Source organism: Lissotriton vulgaris, chromosome 9 (genome assembly GCF_964263255.1).
Source record: "Lissotriton vulgaris chromosome 9, aLisVul1.2, whole genome shotgun sequence".
In the NCBI taxonomy this organism is placed as follows: Eukaryota; Metazoa; Chordata; class Amphibia; order Caudata; family Salamandridae; genus Lissotriton; species Lissotriton vulgaris.
The window spans coordinates 626,629,025-626,649,709 of NC_141697.1; the positions used below are offsets into that span (position 1 = coordinate 626,629,025).

The 20,685-nt window shown below is 42.9% G+C and overlaps 1 protein-coding gene across 1 annotated transcript in view; it reads left to right on the forward strand.

The window, feature by feature from the left end:
- Positions 1 to 12,687: 12,687 nt before the first annotated feature.
- Positions 12,688 to 20,685, forward strand: part of LOC147691986 (cytochrome P450 2C16-like) — a 307,127-nt gene continuing 299,129 nt past the window's right edge. The window contains exon 1 of the mRNA XM_086938279.1: positions 12,688 to 13,031. Within this exon, the coding sequence (XP_086794405.1) occupies positions 12,831 to 13,031 (201 nt within the window). The 5' untranslated portion in view covers positions 12,688 to 12,830. The remainder of the gene's footprint in view (positions 13,032 to 20,685) is intronic.

The window sequence follows — 20,685 nt, forward strand, 5'->3', positions numbered from 1 at the left end:
TGCTCCCACAGACTAATCCACGATATAACTTCAGTCTCTTCCAAAAGGTATCACTCCAAACTCCAGCTTTTAACTGCCTGCTCAAACTGATCTCTCATGATGTAACTTCATTCTGTCTCCAAAGCATCTTACTCCAACTGCAAAGCAACTTATTCTGACCAGCTCCTTCTGATCACAACTCCTCCTGACAAGTAACTGCTTCTGACTGCAACTGCTTCTGACTGCTTTCTTCAGCTCCAAAAACCATCTGAACACTCTGCCTCTCTGCACTTCGCTAATATAGAATGCTCTCTCCTCATGGAAACTTCCAACAGAAAGCTGCCTCCCACCGAATTCCTGTGCCAGCTCCGAGGCTCTCCGCGCAACTGCAGTGACCATCTGCATGTTACGTCTGGACCCAAGAGACTTACACATTCTTTCGATAAGAACCAGTCTCCGCTGGCTTCCCTCTAGCACACAACAGGCTTAACTATAAACATTACCTTTACCCTGCAAGCTCCTCAGCCAGCAGAGGCGGAAAGCAAAATGGAGTCGCTCTAGTTCTGGGCCTTGTAGGCCCAAAAAGGATGAAATAGACACATAGCTCTATCAAAATACATACACAAACCCTACCAATAGATAATATAAAGTGAGAACTACAGGATCCACCCTCTACTATAGGTCTTCAGGCCTGAGAATGATGAAAGGACATATAATTATGTCAAAGCCAATAGGCAATAGATGGATTAGAGTCAGAAATAAGGGATCTATCATCATATAAAGCGGCTATCCTCTAGTTTATGCCTCTAGGTCTGAAAAGAGGCCTGAAAAGGACCAAAACAAGCTACGAATAGTGATGTAGGATGGTAGCAAGCTAAAGTCACCATCACTCAGAAATAGAACCAAAAACCCGGTCACTACACATGGTCAGTGACTTTGGACACACCCATGTACACAGAGTAATGATACAATACATGTATGTGACTTGATAGTGATGGACCCATATCTGTCTCCTTTAGCTCTGGTAGACTATTGGCAATTTCAACCTTGCCACAGGTGGCATGCAACCATAGGCAAGTACATTTCATGGCTGTGTATTTATCTGATACATTTTCTGAGACCTTGGTGAGTGTAAGGTGAGTAGTATTCTCACAGTCTTCAGACCCTGTTGCCACCAAGGACGCCACTCTCTGCGGTGATCAATGTTAGTCAAGGTGTGTGTTGTCTTAATAGTCCTTTGTATTCCAAAACAGATGTTATTCATGCCATCCTGCTTTTTTTTGTTAACATCATGTGTATGATATTTTGTGCCTGTCCAAGCTTACATATCATATTTACATCCACAGAGCAGTCATGTTGAGCATATGCTATGTGCATACTTTGTCATTTGTGCACGATGGACGATGGTGTATTTTTGAGCTATGCTTCATGCTGTTTCAGTTCATATGGAGCTTACCTAGGTGTGCTGTAATGTCTGTCACATTGCTCTGTGTTACATGTGGTAAGCTGAGTGGACAGTGAGTGCACAGGAGTGTTGTTGTTCTTTCTGCCGTGCAGACCACACTAGAGCCAGTGTCACATCCATGCTCTCAGTTGACACACACAGGGAAGAGGTAGTATTTATGTTGGCAAGTCAAGCTGCATATATTTTTGGTAAGGTTGACGTTGCATGTGCTAAGCTGTCTCAAACAAGTATAGAGGTGAGAGCAACTGGTGTTTCCAACTTTGATATGGAGTGGAGACTCCTACGTAATGGAGCCAGTACACCTTTTGTATTTGTCATGGAGTGTAAGGTATGTGCCATGGTTTTGAGCAGAGCTTGTGTATGAGACGTGAAGTAGCCACATTGTCACATTGTGATTGGTGTTAGATGCAGGGATTTGAATCAGAGTATGAAAGCACGTAACACTGTTTTAATCCTGAGCAATGTATGGTAGGAATACTTCAATGTGAGAGCGATATATCCAGCTAGACATGATTGGATTATGGCAGATAATGAGAGCTGTAGTCTGCAGCACTATTGTGAGATATGAGAGGAGCAGTGCATTTACAATGTGTGAGGGTTATTGTTAATATGCATAATTCAATGGGGTTGTTGTGCATTGGGAGTTATGTGTATGTGACAAGGCCACAGTAAGACAATGTTAAACTATTCATATGTGACAAAGTTGATAAGCGTATGTAAAGGATATATACCATTTGTGTATTTTAGAGTGTGGAATGGTTAAATATTAGCTGCTGTCTAGTTTAGGTCAGTGTATCCATGTGTTTTAGACATGACAATCTGTAGAACTGAAGTAGAGTATGGTGGGTGTATGGTGACATGTGAATATCTGAGGACATATCCATTGAGGAATGTAAATGTCTTGTCAATAGATGTGATAATGTGTGAAGTGTGCATGTCAGAGTGTGCTGTGACGCTGCAAGTTGTGATTTGATTGTATTCCAAGCACTGAGGGTGAAACTGGTGATGAGTGTGGTCCATTTGACAAGTTACGTTTGACATCTGCTGAGGAGGTGATTGGTACATGTCAGCTATGTGAGAGTTGTTGTGTACATAATGATGAAGAGTGGTGCTGTGCATGTAGCGGTGGATGTTAGAAGTGCAGCGCCAGTGTGAGATTGCGATAATCGTGTTTGAAGAGTATGAGTACAAGACTGTAGCTTGTGTGGCAGACATGTTTTTCCATCTAGCTGCACCAGAGTGCACTTATGAGGTGCTTGTCTGTAGGTTAGTATTGAAAAGTTGAGCATGTACTTTGGGGTGGATGTGAGAGGCTCATACCTGCACAAGTAGAGTTCATGCAGGCCATGAGATAAGGTTGCTATGTACATATGCGTATATTTTGTGTATGTAAGTAGTCATAAACTGTTGCCTGGGTGAATGCGAAGATGTGAAATGCGTTGTCTGCGGTTTGCTGTCTACCAATGAATGTTCATAACTGATTGTTTTAATTGGCACTTTTAGTACACTGTCATATGCAAAACCTATTGGGATCACCAGAACAGTATGCTCCACATAGCTTTGCCTTGTCTGAGTTGTGTGTTAGCGTATGTGATGTATCACCCATTGTAGGTATTTATACTCAGTTACTGTTCATTTCTAGGTGGAGCATTCGAGACCTCTTGTATATACTTTACTATATCCATATGTGTATGTACTTTGTGGGCTCTGAAGATCAGCCCTATGACTTGTCTGCTTCTGCTTGCGGATTTTTTTTCTGTTCGACTACCTCTATTTAACTGTCTTGATACAAAACGACCAGCAGAGGGCAATAAAATACCAGAATTACTTTCTGCTGAGGGACTTTCTTTTTCTATTTTTCTGGCAACTGCCTCTATTTAACTTTCTTGATAGAAAACGAACAGCAGAGGTCAGTAAAATACCAGAATCACTTTAGCATTCTCTAGATTCCATTCCATATAGATTGTCTTCCACGAGCACCGTAGACATTAATATTTTTTTCAAATCTTGTATTTTCAGTGATATGACCACCAAAGGACCTAATTTTATATTAAAAACAGAGCTTTTGGCTAATCCATTTCCAGCTGAAAGGCAATTTTTTCTCCATGTGTTCCCATACCTGACACGTCAAGCAGTTTGGTGCTTACTTTCCCTCCATGTTAAAGAACAGTAGATGTTTCAGCACCCAGGCTAATGTGCTGCATAGCTAAATACATATAAGGTCCCAAAGGCGAGACCTATTGCATTGCAAATGCTTGTTGCCCTTGAAAACTGACCTGTGATGGATGTGGATATTGCTAAATTTGAAATGTCATGATTCAGAACATTGGATTACAGTACATTCCTTAGAGGAGTACAGCCCCATCAATGTTCAAGTCATGGGTGTGTGTTGTTGTGCCACATGGAGTCTGACTACTCCAAAAGGCATTGCCACAATTGCCAGTAAATGTGTGGGTATTGCTGGTGTTCTGACTTTTAATGTCTGTGGTATTGGGAGAGAAAGTGAGATGAAATCATTGTAATGATTTCTCTAACTGTGCTGAGGAAAACACATTGCACTGTGAGCAAACATATGGGACACTGGAACAGGGGACTTGCCCTGTGCCGACTCTCCTAGCACGAAACTTGGGGTTCATGATTGACCCGGCCCTTGCGTTGGGTCACCAAGTTAATAGGACGATCTCCACTTGTTGGGGCGCCCTTAAAATCTTGCGGAAGATCAAGCACTATCTGTCCGCACAAGGCCGTAAGCAAATTGTGGTTGCATTGATAGCCTCTCGGCTTGATTATTGTAATGCCCTGTATGCGGGAATAAACAGGTGCTTGCTACAGCGATTACAAATTGTGCAAAATGCTGCGGCCAAATTTGTTCTAGACTTGCCTAGGAGGTCGTCAGCCACTGCTGCTAGGAGATCCTTGCATTGGCTTGCAATTGAAGCCAGGATTTCCTTCAAGGTTCTCTGTTTGGTATATGGGGCCCTGACCAGAAAGGAGACGGGAGGAATAAAACATCTGCTGATTCCCTATGCCCCTTCCAGAAACCTTTGTTCTTCAAAGAAGTCTCTCCTTCTGGTTCCCCGAGTGCGAAGAGCCAGGTGGGGAGGCAGAGCCTTTTCTAGCCATGCCCCTAGATTGTGGAATTCTGTACCCTGTGACATTAGGATTTTGCCATCGATGCAGTCTTTCAGAAAGGCCCTGAAGACCTGGCTTTTTGTCAAAGCCTATCCTTAGTCATTGGATTGCCTTTTTATGATCTTTTTATAGGCACCTTGATACCTTTTGGCAAAGTCGCGCACTATACGTTTTTTATTCAATTCAATTCAATACAGCAGTTGCATAAGTGTTTGCATCCTCTAAATGTATATTCCTCTGCCCTGTTTGTGCTAGTGTAACCTTTGTGTGACCCTGCTTGCTTCCATTGTGCTCATTAGATACTGTCAAAGGCCCTTTTGATACTATGTGTTTGTTGAAGGTCTCCTTGATGTATACAAAGCAGACTTCATTCTCACAAGATGTGCCTATATCCCCTGGCTTGTGTAGGTGAGACAGAGATGGAGTCACTGCCCCAGCATCCTCACCTGTGCTTGCAACTTATCTTACCCAATGAGCTGTGCACCAGACAAACCAACACTGTTTGTGAATCGTTAGACATGAGACTCATGCATACTCAGACTGATGTCCAGGACATACTCTGAACATTCACAATGTGCTTATTATTTAGAAACACACACTACAGCCTGATGAGGTAAATACTGACTTGCTGTTAATGACATTCTCCAAAGATGACCGTAGACACATGAAGATTGTGAGCTGTGTGAGGCATCATTAGTCCACACATGGCGACTGTATCCTGTATTTTTGTTTGCCCATGCATTGTTCACATCCAAGATGGATTTTGTACAAAAATATCCATGACGACTGTGACACAACTTCTTTTGGTTGTTGTATTTTGAGACTCCGAGAGCAGTACAGAGTGGCTTGGTTTGTGGACATATGTGTTGCCATGGCAAATACCCTCTGTGCTTTACTGCACACAGACGCATCACAATGACATACTATATAGTAGTTCAGTTGTCTTGCGATGTTTCAGTGTGTGTTATTGTGGAGTAATGCATTCAGTTTGTGATACATACATATGTGTGGTTATGGAAATTCCTGTACCATTGTAAAATGTGTGTTCCCTTAGTAAATTGAGTGGTAAGTGTATCTACATCATTGTACATACACAATATGCTGTGGACCCATGTTCTGATTGAGATCACGATGATGCTCAGGCCCTCAGAAAGTAATTGGCACACAATCTGTTATCATCTCTTTTATTCTGGCCTCTGTGCTTTTACCTATCAAGTTTAAAAAACAAAAAAGGCACACTGCTTCTGATCAAGCGGGTGGTGCAAGGCCCCTACATACAATGCATTCTCCTTGCACCTGCCATGACCTGAAAGTGATGGCTGTGTGGTGGAGATGACACTACCTCTTTCAAGGCAGGTGAGGCAGTGCTCTAAGGTGACTATGCTCCAAAGGCTGCCTCCCAGCCTCAATTTATGGCACAGCTGGTGATGGGATAAAATCCTGTCACCACATTGCAGTGGTGTGGTGGTGACTGTGTAAGTGAGTCAGTCTCTTGGTGTGGTTTACAAAGGTTCATAAATCTTGGCCCACAGGTGACCCTGGTACACCAGCCCATCAACCAATGCCCAGTTGCCATCATGGCCAATCCACGGGTATGCTGAACACCTTCTGATGCACTCAACACCCATAGGTCTGGATGGTCTTCGTCCCCCCCGTCGTGTGTGTCAGCCCAGGCTTAGGCAGCTTCTCCACATACACAAACAGTCCTTGACATGCTGTTGGTGGCTGGTGTGTCTTGTTTGCACATCCACCTCCCAGTATTTCACATCTTTTTAAGGCACCATTTAGTACATGTTGAACCTTGTTTTTTTGTTGAGGTTCCTGGAGCACTTGCATCTCCACTCTGCCCATTCCTCAAAGTTCACAGTTACTTTGTCTGCAACAGTGTTGTAATGCATTTGATGGTAAATTAATGTTGTGTTTGTTTATTTAAGTATTCCTGCAGCATGTACTCAGCCTCTAGGTATTGAGTCACTTTGCATGCGCATCAGTTACATTGTAAACATACACATTACTGGGTGCTTTGGGCTCAAAAAACATATTTGCACATACCTTGCTGGGGGTATTTGCCCCACAAACAGCAATTTTGCAATGGAGTACTGGAGGTATTTTCCACACAAACCCCAATTTTGCATACAGATTACTGGGGGGTATTTTCCCCACAATCCCCAATTTTGCATATACATTACTGGGGGTATTTGCCCCACAAACTCCAATTGTTTTGGTAGATTGCTGGGGGTATTTTCCAAACAAACCCCAATTTCGCAGATAGACTATTGGGGGTATTTGCCCCACAAAACCCAATTTTGCATATTGAGTACTGGTGGTATTTGCCCCACAAACCCCAATTTTGGATATAGTTTACTGGTGGTATTTGCCCCACAAACCCCAATTTTGAATACAGATTACTGGGAGTAGTTGCCCCACAAACCCCAATTTTGCATACAGTTTACTGGGAATAGTTGCCCCACAAACTCCAATTTTGCATATAGATTACTGGAGTATTTGGCCCACAAACCCCAATTTGCATATAGATTACTGAGGGTATTTGCCCACAAAAACCCATGTTTGCTGCTACATTCCAAGGGGTATTTGCCACCCAATGCCAAGATTGCCTCAGCATTGCTGGGGGTATTTGCCACACTATCAATAATTTGGCTAATCATTGCTGGGGGTATTTGTACCCAACACCAGTTTTAACTCTGCATTGCTGTGAGTATTAGACCACCGCCTACCAATTTTGGAAGGATATTGCTGGGAGTATGAGCCCTCTTCCCCCCTTTTGTGTCTGAATTTCTGTAACTATTGCCCCCCACCCTGATTGCCTCTCCATTGCTGCAAGTATTCCCCCGCCCCCAAATTAACTGTAGTTTTGCCACTGCTTTACCTTCTGTTGTCTTTGGTGGGGTAGTTATGTTATTCAATGTGGGTAGGCTTTGGACTTCTGCGATGATTGCATCGGTGAGGGTGGTTGTATTCTCTATAAGCATATAGTATAGGGATGATGGAGCGATTAATATATCGCTGCACTGGCTCTTTCACTGGAATTGTGTTGTGGCATGATTCGGTCCTGAAATACTCTCCTTCCGGATGCTCGGACGTGTTGGTTGTAGCGACCGATTCAGCGCACAGAAAGTACGTATCTTACTTGGTCGTTTAGAATCGGCCTGCGAAAATGCCTCCGGACGACTCAATCGTACGTATCCAGTGGCGTCTCGCATAGAAAATTATGACAAAGTCGACATGACCAAGTAGTTTGGTAAGTGAAGGGTTTACGGAATCATACTTCGTTGTTTGGTTAAACCGGGTCCCAGCACGATTCGGTTGGATGGTCCGCCTCAGGTCGGCTCTGGGATGGCCTTCCTGACAAGATCGTAATCGACCCCTTTGACATAGGGCCGATTCCGATGTGGTTTGTAAATCTTCCCGGCGGAATGGGTTTGGGAATGGTTTCCGATCGACTCGGATTGGATCGGGAGAAATTACAAATTACATCAATTTATAACAGTAATAAAAATGGGAGAATAGGCAGGAAAATGTTTCCTAGTCAAAGAAAGAACCACGAAATCTTGCACAGATCAATTGATAAGTCATGTGAGAATTCTTTTATCTTTCTTTGCCCTCAATAACAGTTGTCCATGTAGATTTATAGTAGGCTTCCCTCATCAGTGCATCAACGCGTTTCGGTGGGAACTTTATTTAGATCATCACCTTCGTAAGGAAAAAACAATAGCTCCCAGTGTTTGAATCAAATTCTACCGGCCTTCAAAGTCTGATTCTGACTACTGATTCTAATCAGACGGCATGATTCGGAAAGGCTGTTCAAATCCAGCATCGTACTCAGTCGCTCGTAAACGCAGCCTGTAGAGACGTATGATTCTGCTCAGGCTTCCAAATGCCGGTGGGTCCAGATTGGGATATTCCTAATGTCTAACTCTCATCGTACTTGAAATGTTTCCGAGTCAGTCAGACAGACACGTTACTGATCCAATTCGGACAAGGTAAATGCCGTTAGGAGGCCTTACTAACCGTATCGGAATCAGGCCCTTAGTCAATGCATTACCAGCTGGTTTTGCTATTCCTAGCATTGATCAAGTAGGCAACTGAGGGGGCGGCCTTACGGTGGTCTGTTAGGACTGCCCTGAATTCATAAGTGAACCTGTTACTGTGGTGGATAGCGAAGCATTGTTGTTCAGCTGTAAGTTATCTAACAATAGTAACTTCAATGGATTACTGATGTACAGACTACCTGGGCCCAAAGCAAATTTCTTAGAAGGCATATGATATATTTTGAAATCATGTATGCAATACACTAATTTCACTATTTTAGGTGAATTTAACTTTAATTTAGAAAAAGATAATAAAAAAGATTGACATTTAAAATGGTTTTAGCTTCATTCAGTTGGTGATTATTTTTTACACAAGTAGCAGGACACACCATTGATGGCATTTTTTCTAATAACTCAGACCTAAAAGTTGACAGTATCTTACCCATTACTAGGTCGGACCGGAAAGCGATCTCTTTTAGTCTAAAATTCTATTTGTCCCACCAACTACTGTTATTAACAAGAAGGCGTAAAGTGAGAAGGTCCACGCCTGCAGTAAAATTAATAAAATAGACTTAGTTGATATCTTAGAGAGGTCTCAGGCCTTAATTATGAAGGATTACAAATTAACTATAAGTAAATACTCAGATTGGTTATGGACCCCAGCTACTAAGAAAATTCCAGATGTCGTCCATCAGCTCCTTGGTTTTCTCCTTAGTCTAAGGAATTAAAACACAATTGCCGAAGGCAGGAAAGAATATGGTGAAGAAATTATCTCAAGAAATAAAAGGCCAGATAGAATGAGCTTATTTATGAATACAAAAAAATAATGTTATTGAGAAAAATAAATATTTTTCGGAAAAGATTTATGCAGCAAAATTCCCACAAAATACTTTTTCATGACAGTCCAGGTCCTGCTGTGTGTATTATCCAGCCGAATAGTGCCTCCTTATCAACTGTTCTCTGATTAGCTAGCGGAATTTGTTTTTGAAACAAAGTTGAGGAAATACATGAGAAATTAAACTCAAATGACAGGTCTGCAGTTTCGACATCAGGTTCCATTGATGTAGCTCTCGGAAAAAATATTTCCTGCAAAGTTCCACCTCTTACAGAGGAAAAGCAGTTGAACTTATAGGTCAAACAAAGTCAGGGGTTTTATCTGACCCCTGTCCTCCAAAAATAGCTCACATTATAGCAGGGACAGTTTCCCCTTCTCTAACTATACTTCTGAAGATTATTATTGACTCAGGAGAGTTCCTTCTAGAGTGAAAAAAGCCTAGATCCTCCCATTATTGAAATAATCTTCCCTCAATCCCAAAGAAGTAAAGAAGCCCCATATCTCGTTTACCCCTTCCAGCAAAAGTCCTGGACATTGCACTCTCTAAATGTCTAGGGAAAATTATGGGCCAGATGTATCAAGAATCCGTTTTGCAAATCCTAAATAGCGATTTTTTGTGAATCGCTATTTAGAATTCGCAAAACGGCATGTATGTACAAAATCGCAATTTTTTTGCGATTCCTTATAATTCTTTATTTGCGAATTCACATTTTGCGTATTCGCAAATTAAGAATAATTTCCAATGCATTCCTATGGGCCAGGAGGCCAATAGGAATGCATGTGCAATAATTCTCAAATTGCGAATTCGCAATTTGCTAATTGCAATTTGAGAATTATTTCAAGGGTGCATGGGTGTCTCAAAGACACCCTGCTGCACCCCTGAAATTTACATGTGTGTGCATGTGGCACACATACATGCCCTATGGGCATGTATGTGTGTCACATGCCACCCTCACAAATGCCAAATAGGACATTTTTAAAAGAAATCGCAAATTACCACCAAGTACAAGTTGGTGGTAATTTGCGATTCCGTAACTTAAAATCGCAATTTAAAAATGTGTCATACATATCATTTAAGGAATCGCAAAATTTGCAATTCCTTAAATGCTATGGCAAAATAAGGAATCGCAAATAATTGCAATTCCTTAAATTGCGATTTTTTTTCTTGCTGCCAAGACCTGGAACTCACTCCCCACTCACCTCCGCCTTACTCAAAACCACATCTCCTTCAGAAAAGAACTTAAAACCTGGCTATTCGACAAATAATGAACCCCTTACCCAAGCGCCTTGAGACCCGCTGGGTGAGCAGTGCGCTATACAAATACCCGAACTTGAACTTGAACATACATCGGAAAAATAGAAAATGGCCGTTTGCGAGTCGCAAAGGCTGAAATTTGCGAGTCGCAAAAGCCTTGATACATTTGGCCCTATATACTTTACTCCGCTCAATTTGGGTTTAGACCAAGCCATAGTACAAAGCCAGCGCTAGCGGTAGCCACAGAGGAGCTGAAATGAATTCCAAACATTGTGGGATGGTGGATGATTGGATCTATCAGCTGCCTTCGACACCGTGAACCATTGTGATCATGCTGAAACGCTTGCTGGACATCAGAATCGGAGACATGGCCCTTGATCTGTTTCATCCATTTCTCTCTGGTGAACAGAGAGCAATACATAGCCCTGGGGGACATAGTATCTAAACCTTTCCCAATGCTGTGTGGTGTTTCCAAGGGCTCATCGTTGAGCTCCATGCTCTGCAATACTAATGTGACTCCTTTGACAAGGCGGGTTTTTCTTTTGGTCTGGTCACTGTGGTCTATGCTGATGATACCCAGATTGTTGTGTTGTGTACATCCCGAATGATGTTGAAGAGCCGGCATCCTGCTTTATCAACTTTATGGGTGCAGTCTCAGAATGGCTGAGCAACATTAGTCTTATGTTGGTCAAATAAAACCGAGGTCCTTCTGTTCAGCAAGGACACAACTTTCTGGGACCAATCTTTGTGGCCTCAGATGCCTGATCCACTTCCTATCCCAGTATCTTCGGTCAGGAACCTGGGAATACATTTTGATTCCAGTCTCTCTTTTAATGCACAAATCAATAAACGTACTTCCTCTTGCTATTTTCCACTGGGCATCTTAAAGAAAATTCGGCCTTTTATGCCATACGAACTGCAGAAATCAGTGTTCTTTGCTTTAGTCCTGTCCAGACTGGACTAATATAATGCCGTATATGTTTAAGCATCCACCAACGTTCTCTTAAGAAACATCAAGGTCTACAAAATGCAGCAGCATGACTACTGAAGAAAATTCCCAAGTTGAAGTCAATTTCTGAAGCTCTATCTGAACCCCATTGGCTCCCCATGATAAAAAGAATGGTTTTCCAGGCCTCATGTATGGCACATGAAATACTGTATGTCAAAAGTCCTGCCTACCTGAAATAAACCCTTTTTTGTATACCCCCAGAAGAACCCTTCACTCAGCAAATTCTAGGACAATCAGTGGCTTTAAAATCAGAAGAGAGATCTGGGGAGGAAGGAGCTTTATCCACATTAAATATCAACTGTGGAAAACTTACCCTGCCAGCTTAGGGCTCAGTCTAACCTTTCCAATTTTAATAAATATCTGAAAACCTTTCTTTTCTCCCATTCAGTATGTTCAAGTATAGGCCCTTCCTGGTGGTAAATTGTTGGTTTTCGTCCGTCCTTTTCGAAATGCAGCAGACATCAGGGCCAAGATGCCTTTGGCATTCGCGCACTATATAAAATATTTCAATACCTTTATAATTGTAGTTGATATTGTTTGAATCAATGTTTGTGGCATAATATATGTTTATTTAAAGGCAACAATATTTTTGTTTCTGATGTTTGTCTTTTTGATATCAATTAAAATATGTATTTTTAAGAATGATATTTGTATTCTCTATATTTGTGGTATTTCTAGTTAAGTATAGGGAGTCAATATTTTTGTTATCAATATTTAATTTCCGATATTTTTGTGTTTCGATATTATATGCACCAATATTATGTCAGTGATCCCATCAAATATAAACTTGTGCACTTTGTATGTATCACAGCAATGCAGTCCTATGCAGAAATGATATTAAAATGTATTACTTTTTTTTCAATCTGTAAATAGGGAAACCAAAGTGCTATGTCATCTTGATGCAAGCATTTGCTCTGCCAAGAAGATTAGAGTTAAAGTGCTGTGTGATATGCCAACTGACCTACAATCTTTCAAAGTTAAACATTCATTTATTTGCAAACCATGTTAACAGCTCTTGATGATAACGTTCAGGTATCACTCCAAATTACTGACAACACAAGACACAGGCCTTGGTTTGCTGGAGCACACAGTGCAGCTTTAGGAAAATGGATACTTATTTCTCCTTTATGGATCTTGGGGGTGGGACCCCCCTTTTATTGGTGTTTATTCTCACCTGCCTGATTTTCATCATGGTCTGGAAATCCACCTACCAGAGAAGTAACTTGCCCCCTGGGCCCATTCCTCTTCCGTTTCTTGGGAACGTGCTTCAATTGGATACCAAAAACCTGGTCAAGTCAATTATAAAGGTATGGTTCACAGGCTTGGTGCATTTTTTTTAAAGAAGCCTTACTAGCTTTACAGCTTCAAAATGTTTGGGAAATGCACTTGACATGTAAGTTTTATTTGTATGTGCTTACACAGTTTAATTTAGTAGTGTGTCCTACAATGCAGCTTCTTGAGTGTAACTTCTCCAGTGCCTAATTGAGGATGCATATAAACACATTTGTTTCTTGTAATTATGTTTCTCATCACATTTAAAACCCTTTGGAAGGCTCTTCTAGTCTATGAGTACTTCAAGGCACCACTAGGGTCCAACATAGGTTGCTTTAAAGTGCAGTGAGAATTGTTTCTTAAATTAATGTTCTATTGGGTGGAATCTATTCCACCTTCCAGGTAGGTTTCTATTCCAACCATTTAGTGTAGGGAGGCTGGTGGGCATTTCAGTCAGAGTGTGATTTGTGCAATTAATGTCATAATCTAGAAGAAGGAGCCAACCTGATTGTCCACTGGACAGCTAGCCATATTGCCTTATGTTAAGTAAATCAAACACACAAAAGGTGATGGCATAGGGAACACTGGACCCACAGCTGCGTAACCCCTTGACCACTTAAACACACATCAAACACATACAAGATGACGGGAGGAAAGTTTGCAATAAGTCTAACCACTGGAAATCCCTCAGGGTAGCATTCCAACCATTCAAATCTTGTGCCCACCTTTTCCCCAGTTTCCTCAGTTTGGACCCAGCCATATGCAAATCATTCTTGACCTTGCTCTAATTGGAACTTGCATTTACCACTGCAGAAGTCTCTGCCACGAGTGTGTAGAAATCCACAGTTGTAAATCTGGTTCAGAGGGTGGAAGTAGGAGCTCCAAATCATTACTTGCCTTGTATTTTTAGGAACACCCACAAAAGCTCCTTTGTGGGCATTCTAAACTTAGCTTCAACCCCTTCCCTAATTGTAAATAGTCAATGATTTAATCAAGTTGAGAACTGAAGTAACTCCTCTTCCAAGGTGGGAAGGGAATAGATCAACCCCAGATTTGGAGGGTGAAGTGCTTTCCCTAATGCAAAAACATTGGCTTGTAGAATGAAAAATGTGCATTTGAACTGAGGGCTCAATGTTCATATTACAGAATTCTACTCAGGCGGAATGGGGCCCCATTGGACAAGTTATGTTACCTTCCCAGAAGTATTCCTGGGTCTTGTGCAGATTTCCCCACGTGCCAGTGGGAAACATTCTGAATATCAAAAGGTTATACATTTGCAACAATACCAAGGAATACATTTACAGATGCAGATTTACCACTATTTTGGTGAATAGGACACAAGTTTTATTGTACTATTCACTGAAAAAATGAAGCACATCTTAGGTTCTATTTCTACACAATTCACAGGGAAATCAGAACAGAGTAACACAAATGAATTCAGTATTGGCCATCGCTGGACGCTGGATCACAAACATCCTCATGCTTATACTAAATCACGGTTGACAGGGTCACTTAGGGTAATCTTAGCTGCTATGGAGCTGTGTGACATCTGGAGAGAGCGTCACCTTGCGAAGCGATTAATTTCTTGTCACTCCCCAGCATCTGAAACGTTCAGTCGCCTAGCTTACTGCTTCCTCTCGGTGGAACTAGCACCTGTGGCTGCGGAGATCGCCTATTTGCCTAGATAGCTTTCAGATAATTTGCCTGTTCTGAATCAGGGAATCCACGACCACCTGGCAATGCCTTTGTGGCACCTTTGGGCAGAAGCATTGACAGATCACCCCCTTTGTGGCGATGGTCAACAATGCATTACTTTGAAGAAAACTGGGGATCTGCATCTAGCTCAGTGGTCAATTGGGAGGCCATGAAGGTCGTCCTTAGGGGAGTGTATATCAAGACGTCTTATGGGGTTCCACATAAATTAGAACAAGATATTAAAATCCAGGAGTCCAAACCGGGCAAAATGGAGGTGGCACTTGCCTCTGCTTCTCATACCATGTCAGAGTGGTGTGCCACCTGGGAGACCCTGTTGGAGGATTGATACAGTTTGGAGAAATACACACACACACACAAACACAGCACACTGGCAACCCTTGGAGGGAGATAGAACGGGAGCTCTGCTGGCCCGACTGGTTAAACAGGAGGCATCTGTGACACCTGTACTACAGCTCTGTGGTCAGAACAGAGAGCAGGTATATAAGCAGCACGCGATCAATAAAGTCTTTGTTGCACATCTCTGTGAAGTATTTGCAAAATGAGTGCCCCCCCCGGAAGATATCCAGGACTTTCTTGCCTCTGTTGAGCTCCCTAGACTAAACCCGGAGGTGGCCGAGTCGTTGAATGCTCTGAAAACCGAGGAGGAAATACTCATGGCAGTCAGGCATCTCAAACCTGGAAATAGGTGTGCGCTGCTGCTAGTTGATCACTCCTGGGGGTCCACAACGAAGCACTCAAGGTTAACTCTTTGCTGGCATCCATGCGTGAGGCCTTGGTGGCTATGATCTTGAAACCTGATAAATATCCTTTGCTTGCAGTATCCTAAAGGCCAATTTCGCTCCTAAATCTAGACGTGAAAATTCTTAGTGGATTTCTGGTCGCCCACCTCCTCCCACACATGCCCCTTCGTATGCATCCAGATCAAGCATGGTTTATCGCACAGCATAGTACCACTCATAACTTGCAATGCTTAGCACACATGTGGCATGCTCTGTGCCTCATGGAGAACGATTATGCCCTGGCACTCTCAGATATAGTACAAGTGTTTGATTCTGTAGACTAGTTTTATATTTGGCAAGTGCTCCAGTGGATTCAATTGGGTCCAGGTTGCATCAAGTGGGTTCAATTGCTTTATACTGCTCCATTGGCTAGGATAAGGTTCAGAGGACTGGTTTCCACTCCCTTTGGGCTGTGTCGGGGCACCCGTCAGGGATGCCCTCTATCACCACTCTTATTCCCAGTTACCATGGAGACAATAGGTCTATGGTGGATATCTATGGGGGGAGACCAACCATGTTGTCTTTCTTTATACCGATGATACGTTAGTATATCTCCGACAGCCAGCATATTTGGTGCCTATGCTCCTCAAAGTTATGCCGATGTTTGGGGATATCTCTGATCTCCGTATTAACCCCGGACAATCTAAACTGATCCCCTTCTAATGGGACTAATGGGAATACCTGTAAATATGCTACCAAAGGCAGGGTGTCCTTGGGTGACCACTGGGGCTTGATATTTCGGGTTCCAATTGGCCAATATGGCCCAACGTACTTGGATCTAAATATTGGGAGAGTAGTGGACGTAGTCTATGGCTCCATAAGGTTCTGGAAAAAATTACCCCTGTCCCTTATGGGCAGGATAGTGATTGTTAAAATTATAATTTTGCTGCACTGTCTAGGCCCTACAGCATTCCTTTTACGTGGTTCCCAGACATTATTTTCAAACATTGGATGTACTGCTAGTGGACCTCCTGTGGTACTCCAGATGCTGAAGAGGTTTTACATGGCTGCCCAATTACAACATGCAGTCCACTTGTTAGACAATGAGGATAATTGGGAGAAATGACTCCTGGCAGGCAAATGCCGTGGTCACCCTCTGCCGGATCTCCGGATGCTCGGCTTCGGTATTACTGCACCGCTCCCCTATGTTGTACAACATGTGGCCATCACCTGGGAGAGTTTGAGCAGGTGGCTAAGGTGACATGCACATTGCTGAGTCCATGTCTTTTCGGTGCTAGAAAGAGGGATGGTGTCGGTTATTGGCAGATCTATATGCTAAAGGGAGATTCTTAACCCGAGAGGAGGCAGTGACTTCCTTTAATCTGGGATCTGGACAATTTCTCCAATACGAAAAGGTGTCGAGTGTTGCAAGGGAGGTCTGGCTGTCCTTCCATGAGGAATCCCCAGCACTAATATATTAATGGTGATGTTGTATATGGCCGAAGGGCGCCGGTTGGTATCTGATCTCTATCAGGCTTTCCTTGATGACTTACCGGGGGGAGGGGATTCTACCCATGCAGACGAAGGGGGACGAACTGGTTGGGAACCCCTAACGGGAACCCCTAACGGAGAGGGAATGGATGAAATTCCATGAGCGTGTTCGCAATGTGAGTTCTAATGCACATTTTAAACTCCTTCAATACAATTTTGTACACCAGACTTACCTTTCCCCATGAACATTCCATGTGATATACCCTGCCAGTCCGGGAACGGGCCCACGATGTGAGTCATTGGAGACTGATTTTATTCATATGATGTGGTCTTGCTTGTTGCTTACCTCTTACTGAGAAGACATACTTTCTCACATGGGGGAGCTTCGGGATGGGTGGCTTCCATGGAAATTCAGCAGATATTGCTGGGTTTACTTCCCTCCCCAAAAAATATGAAACTCCAGATGCTCCGGATACGAGCCGTACGGAGGGCTAGGAAAGCCCTCCGTACAATTTGGATCAGGAGGGCTTTCCAAGCAAGACGTGCTCCGGGAGTCCGAACGAGAGAGTATGATGCTGCTGTGTGCTTACGGACTCAGTACGCTCGGACTCCCATTGAACTCTATTGGAACCCATGTACAGATGCGTACGCAGGCTCCCATAGCAGAAAAGGGTGAGTGGGGAAAAGCATACACCCTGTGGCAGGCACCCTATGGTGCCCGCCAGATTGGGCATGCCAGTTTCGGGGGGATCCATGGGCACAGCCCCATTGCAGATTTGGAGGGCCCCAGGTCAAGGGGGGCCTGCTATTGCCCCCGAAGTATGCTTCCAATAGTCGTTTCATCTCGCTGAGACCAAGTGGAAGCAGCTGTCCAAATCATGCATTGTACTCGCTCGGTCAGAATACGGCTCCATAGCGTGGCACAATTCAGCTACGAATGAGTCATACGGACAGGTTCGGGTTCCAGAAACGATGTGGTCAGCGTATACGCGATCTTCGCATCATACTTGGTCGTTCGGAATTGGGAATGAGTCTGTCGGAAACAAGGGCTCCGGATCGGTGTAGGTAGAACCAAATCCGATTCTGTGCCCTTCCAACAGAGATCAGAATCGGGCCCTAAGTAGGAGCTTTGTTCTCTTGGGACTGGTTCTGGCAAAGAGACGCATTGCAATCATGTAGCTTTGGCCTACGCCCCTCTCCTTTGATGCATGGTTGAGAGACATGCACGAATGGGTGACGGTGGAAGAGGTACGGCTAAAGCATGTCTGGAGGGATGAAAAGGTTGATAACGACCTTCAGGCATGGTCCTATATGCTATCTGATTTGCGGGAACCACAGACACTGTTGATGTCTGGGGACGCTGGTGAGGGGGTATATTGCTGAGCCCGGTGGGGTGACCATATGATAGATGATTGAAAAAGATGACTGACTAAATATTAAGATACCTAGGGCATATTTATACACTTCGTTCTTCTCAACACAATTCTCTGACACAGAGGTAAATTGGGAGGGGTGGGGGGGATAAACTTGTTATATGTTGGCATGGAGTTCCCTGGATAGTGTGGATTGGTTTTCTAATTTCCAAACAACAAGACCACAGTGGAACCTACCTGAGTGTCTTCTAGTTCATAGCTGAGTGATGATACATGTATATGCATGAGATTATTGTGAATTTGCCCTCTCTCTCATTCCTGGATATCCTGAGAGTTATTGATTCCTCCACTTGTTGTTTATCTTCATTTTTGTGGGGATGGTGGAGAGGATGGGTGGATATTCCAAGATGGACTCCTACTGGACTGTGCTGTATGTAATTCTCTAAATGCCAACAACATTTTTTTTTAAACAAAAACCTAAAAGTAATTCTAACATTATTGCACAGACGTTCAGTTCTCTGCAAGTATGAACACCACCAATAATGTTAACTGAGAAAATATTATTCTTGAGTGCATTCATATTGCGCTTTGTATTTTGCCCTTTGACATTCTTAAATACCCACGGTGGAGCTTGACCATTTAAAATGTTTACATTTTCAAATGCTCTGTTGACTTTCGCTGGAAATTAAATTCAGCACCTATTTCAATTACGTTCATGCCCAGATGCCATGTCTATTTACAAGCTTACCTATTTCTTATACCCCCATTTTGTACACATGATTGTCATTTGATCGCTTTACTTACAATAAGCCTCAAATCTATGAAATGGACAATGGAGGCCGATTTGAGTTTGATATAAATGTTTCAGTGGACATCATGTCAAGGTATGGTCCGAGCCTGTCACCCTCCCTCTTACCCCCTGAAACCTTCTGTGCTGTTATTTACATTATAGGTAGGAAATAATTACCCAACACGATGTTTCACCTTATAAGGCCTGCAGCTAGTGTTGGATTTTAGTGACTACAGCAGTGAAAACCAGGAGGTATAATATTAAAAACCTCTGTTCTGTTGATACATCATGGCACAGGATGGGGGAGAACACTTTCCTGTGTTTTTTCTCAAGAGTGTCACACAAATCCAGTGTGTGAAACTCTAGGAGCCACCTTTCACCTCTTTACTGTCCAGTGTTACCCCCACCAATGATGATGGTGAGGTCATGAAATGACTACTGTTTCCACCTCATCATGCTGTAACAAATAATTATCTACACTGTTCACCAACAGCAAATCTAGTAACAGGATCTTGGTTCCTTTCCCTGCTGCTGCTTCCCTAAAGGAAGCTCCTCAAAGGCCCTCCTTTTTTACCTCATCCAGAAGCAAGGGAATGCCCCGCCCTCATGACATCAGCACAACGCTGCATTGGCATCTGAGGTCTGTGATCAACTTGATGGGGTTGAGGTGTGATGGGGCCAATGTAACTCCCTTATGCCCCTACAAACCCCCTGGTTTATGAAAAACCATCCTAGGGGAAACATTACTGCACCATCTGCATACAAATGTGTCCCCTCAAGCTATATAAAAAAGCAGTGTGTTTTATATAATCATTGACATATTTATAAAGCTTGCGCCTACATGAAGTTGCTTGGCACTGCGGAATAATGCAGTTAATTACCAAACATACAGATAAAGAAACAAGCGCTAGTGCATACATGTAAGCTATCTTATCCTTCATAGAGTATCCTGGGGGCTGGACACCAGTGCACCCTGCACATGTGCAGTGAGTTACCAATGTATCACTAATTTACATTGTAAAATAACCTGAGGTACATGGCATCAACAAACATATAAATACCAGAAAATCGAGAAGACAGTGGAACCTTCTTAGTATCAGCACCTAACCTATAATTACTCTAATAGTAAAGTTCCCTTTCTACCATCCTAGGGAAATGTGTGCACACTGGTTGGCACCCACTATCACAGTGCTAGTTCCTGCAGGATCTCAACAATATAAACAAAAGCACAGGTGCCCCACAGAATACCACAATAAAACAAGTTCAAATCCAAATGATAACATGAAAAAGGTTCCTCAGTTTTGATTTCTTTATTCCGTTGTGTAGTAGAAAAAACAGTACGGCCGACGGCTCGACGCGTTTCGTCCCAACTTGGGACTTCTACAGGGCAATTTAGAAGTAGTACGTCATGTCTCCATAGATGGCAGAGACTGTAATAGAAGTGCGCTATACCTCGATCTGGAGTCCTCCATGTGAATATATGAAGAAAAGGTCCAGTGTTCTCAAAAGGAGGATATGTGATGAATGGAACTCGTAGACAGATAAGTCCTTTGAAGATGATTGTTCCAGTGTTGCTTCACATGGGACCTGTAGTTATATA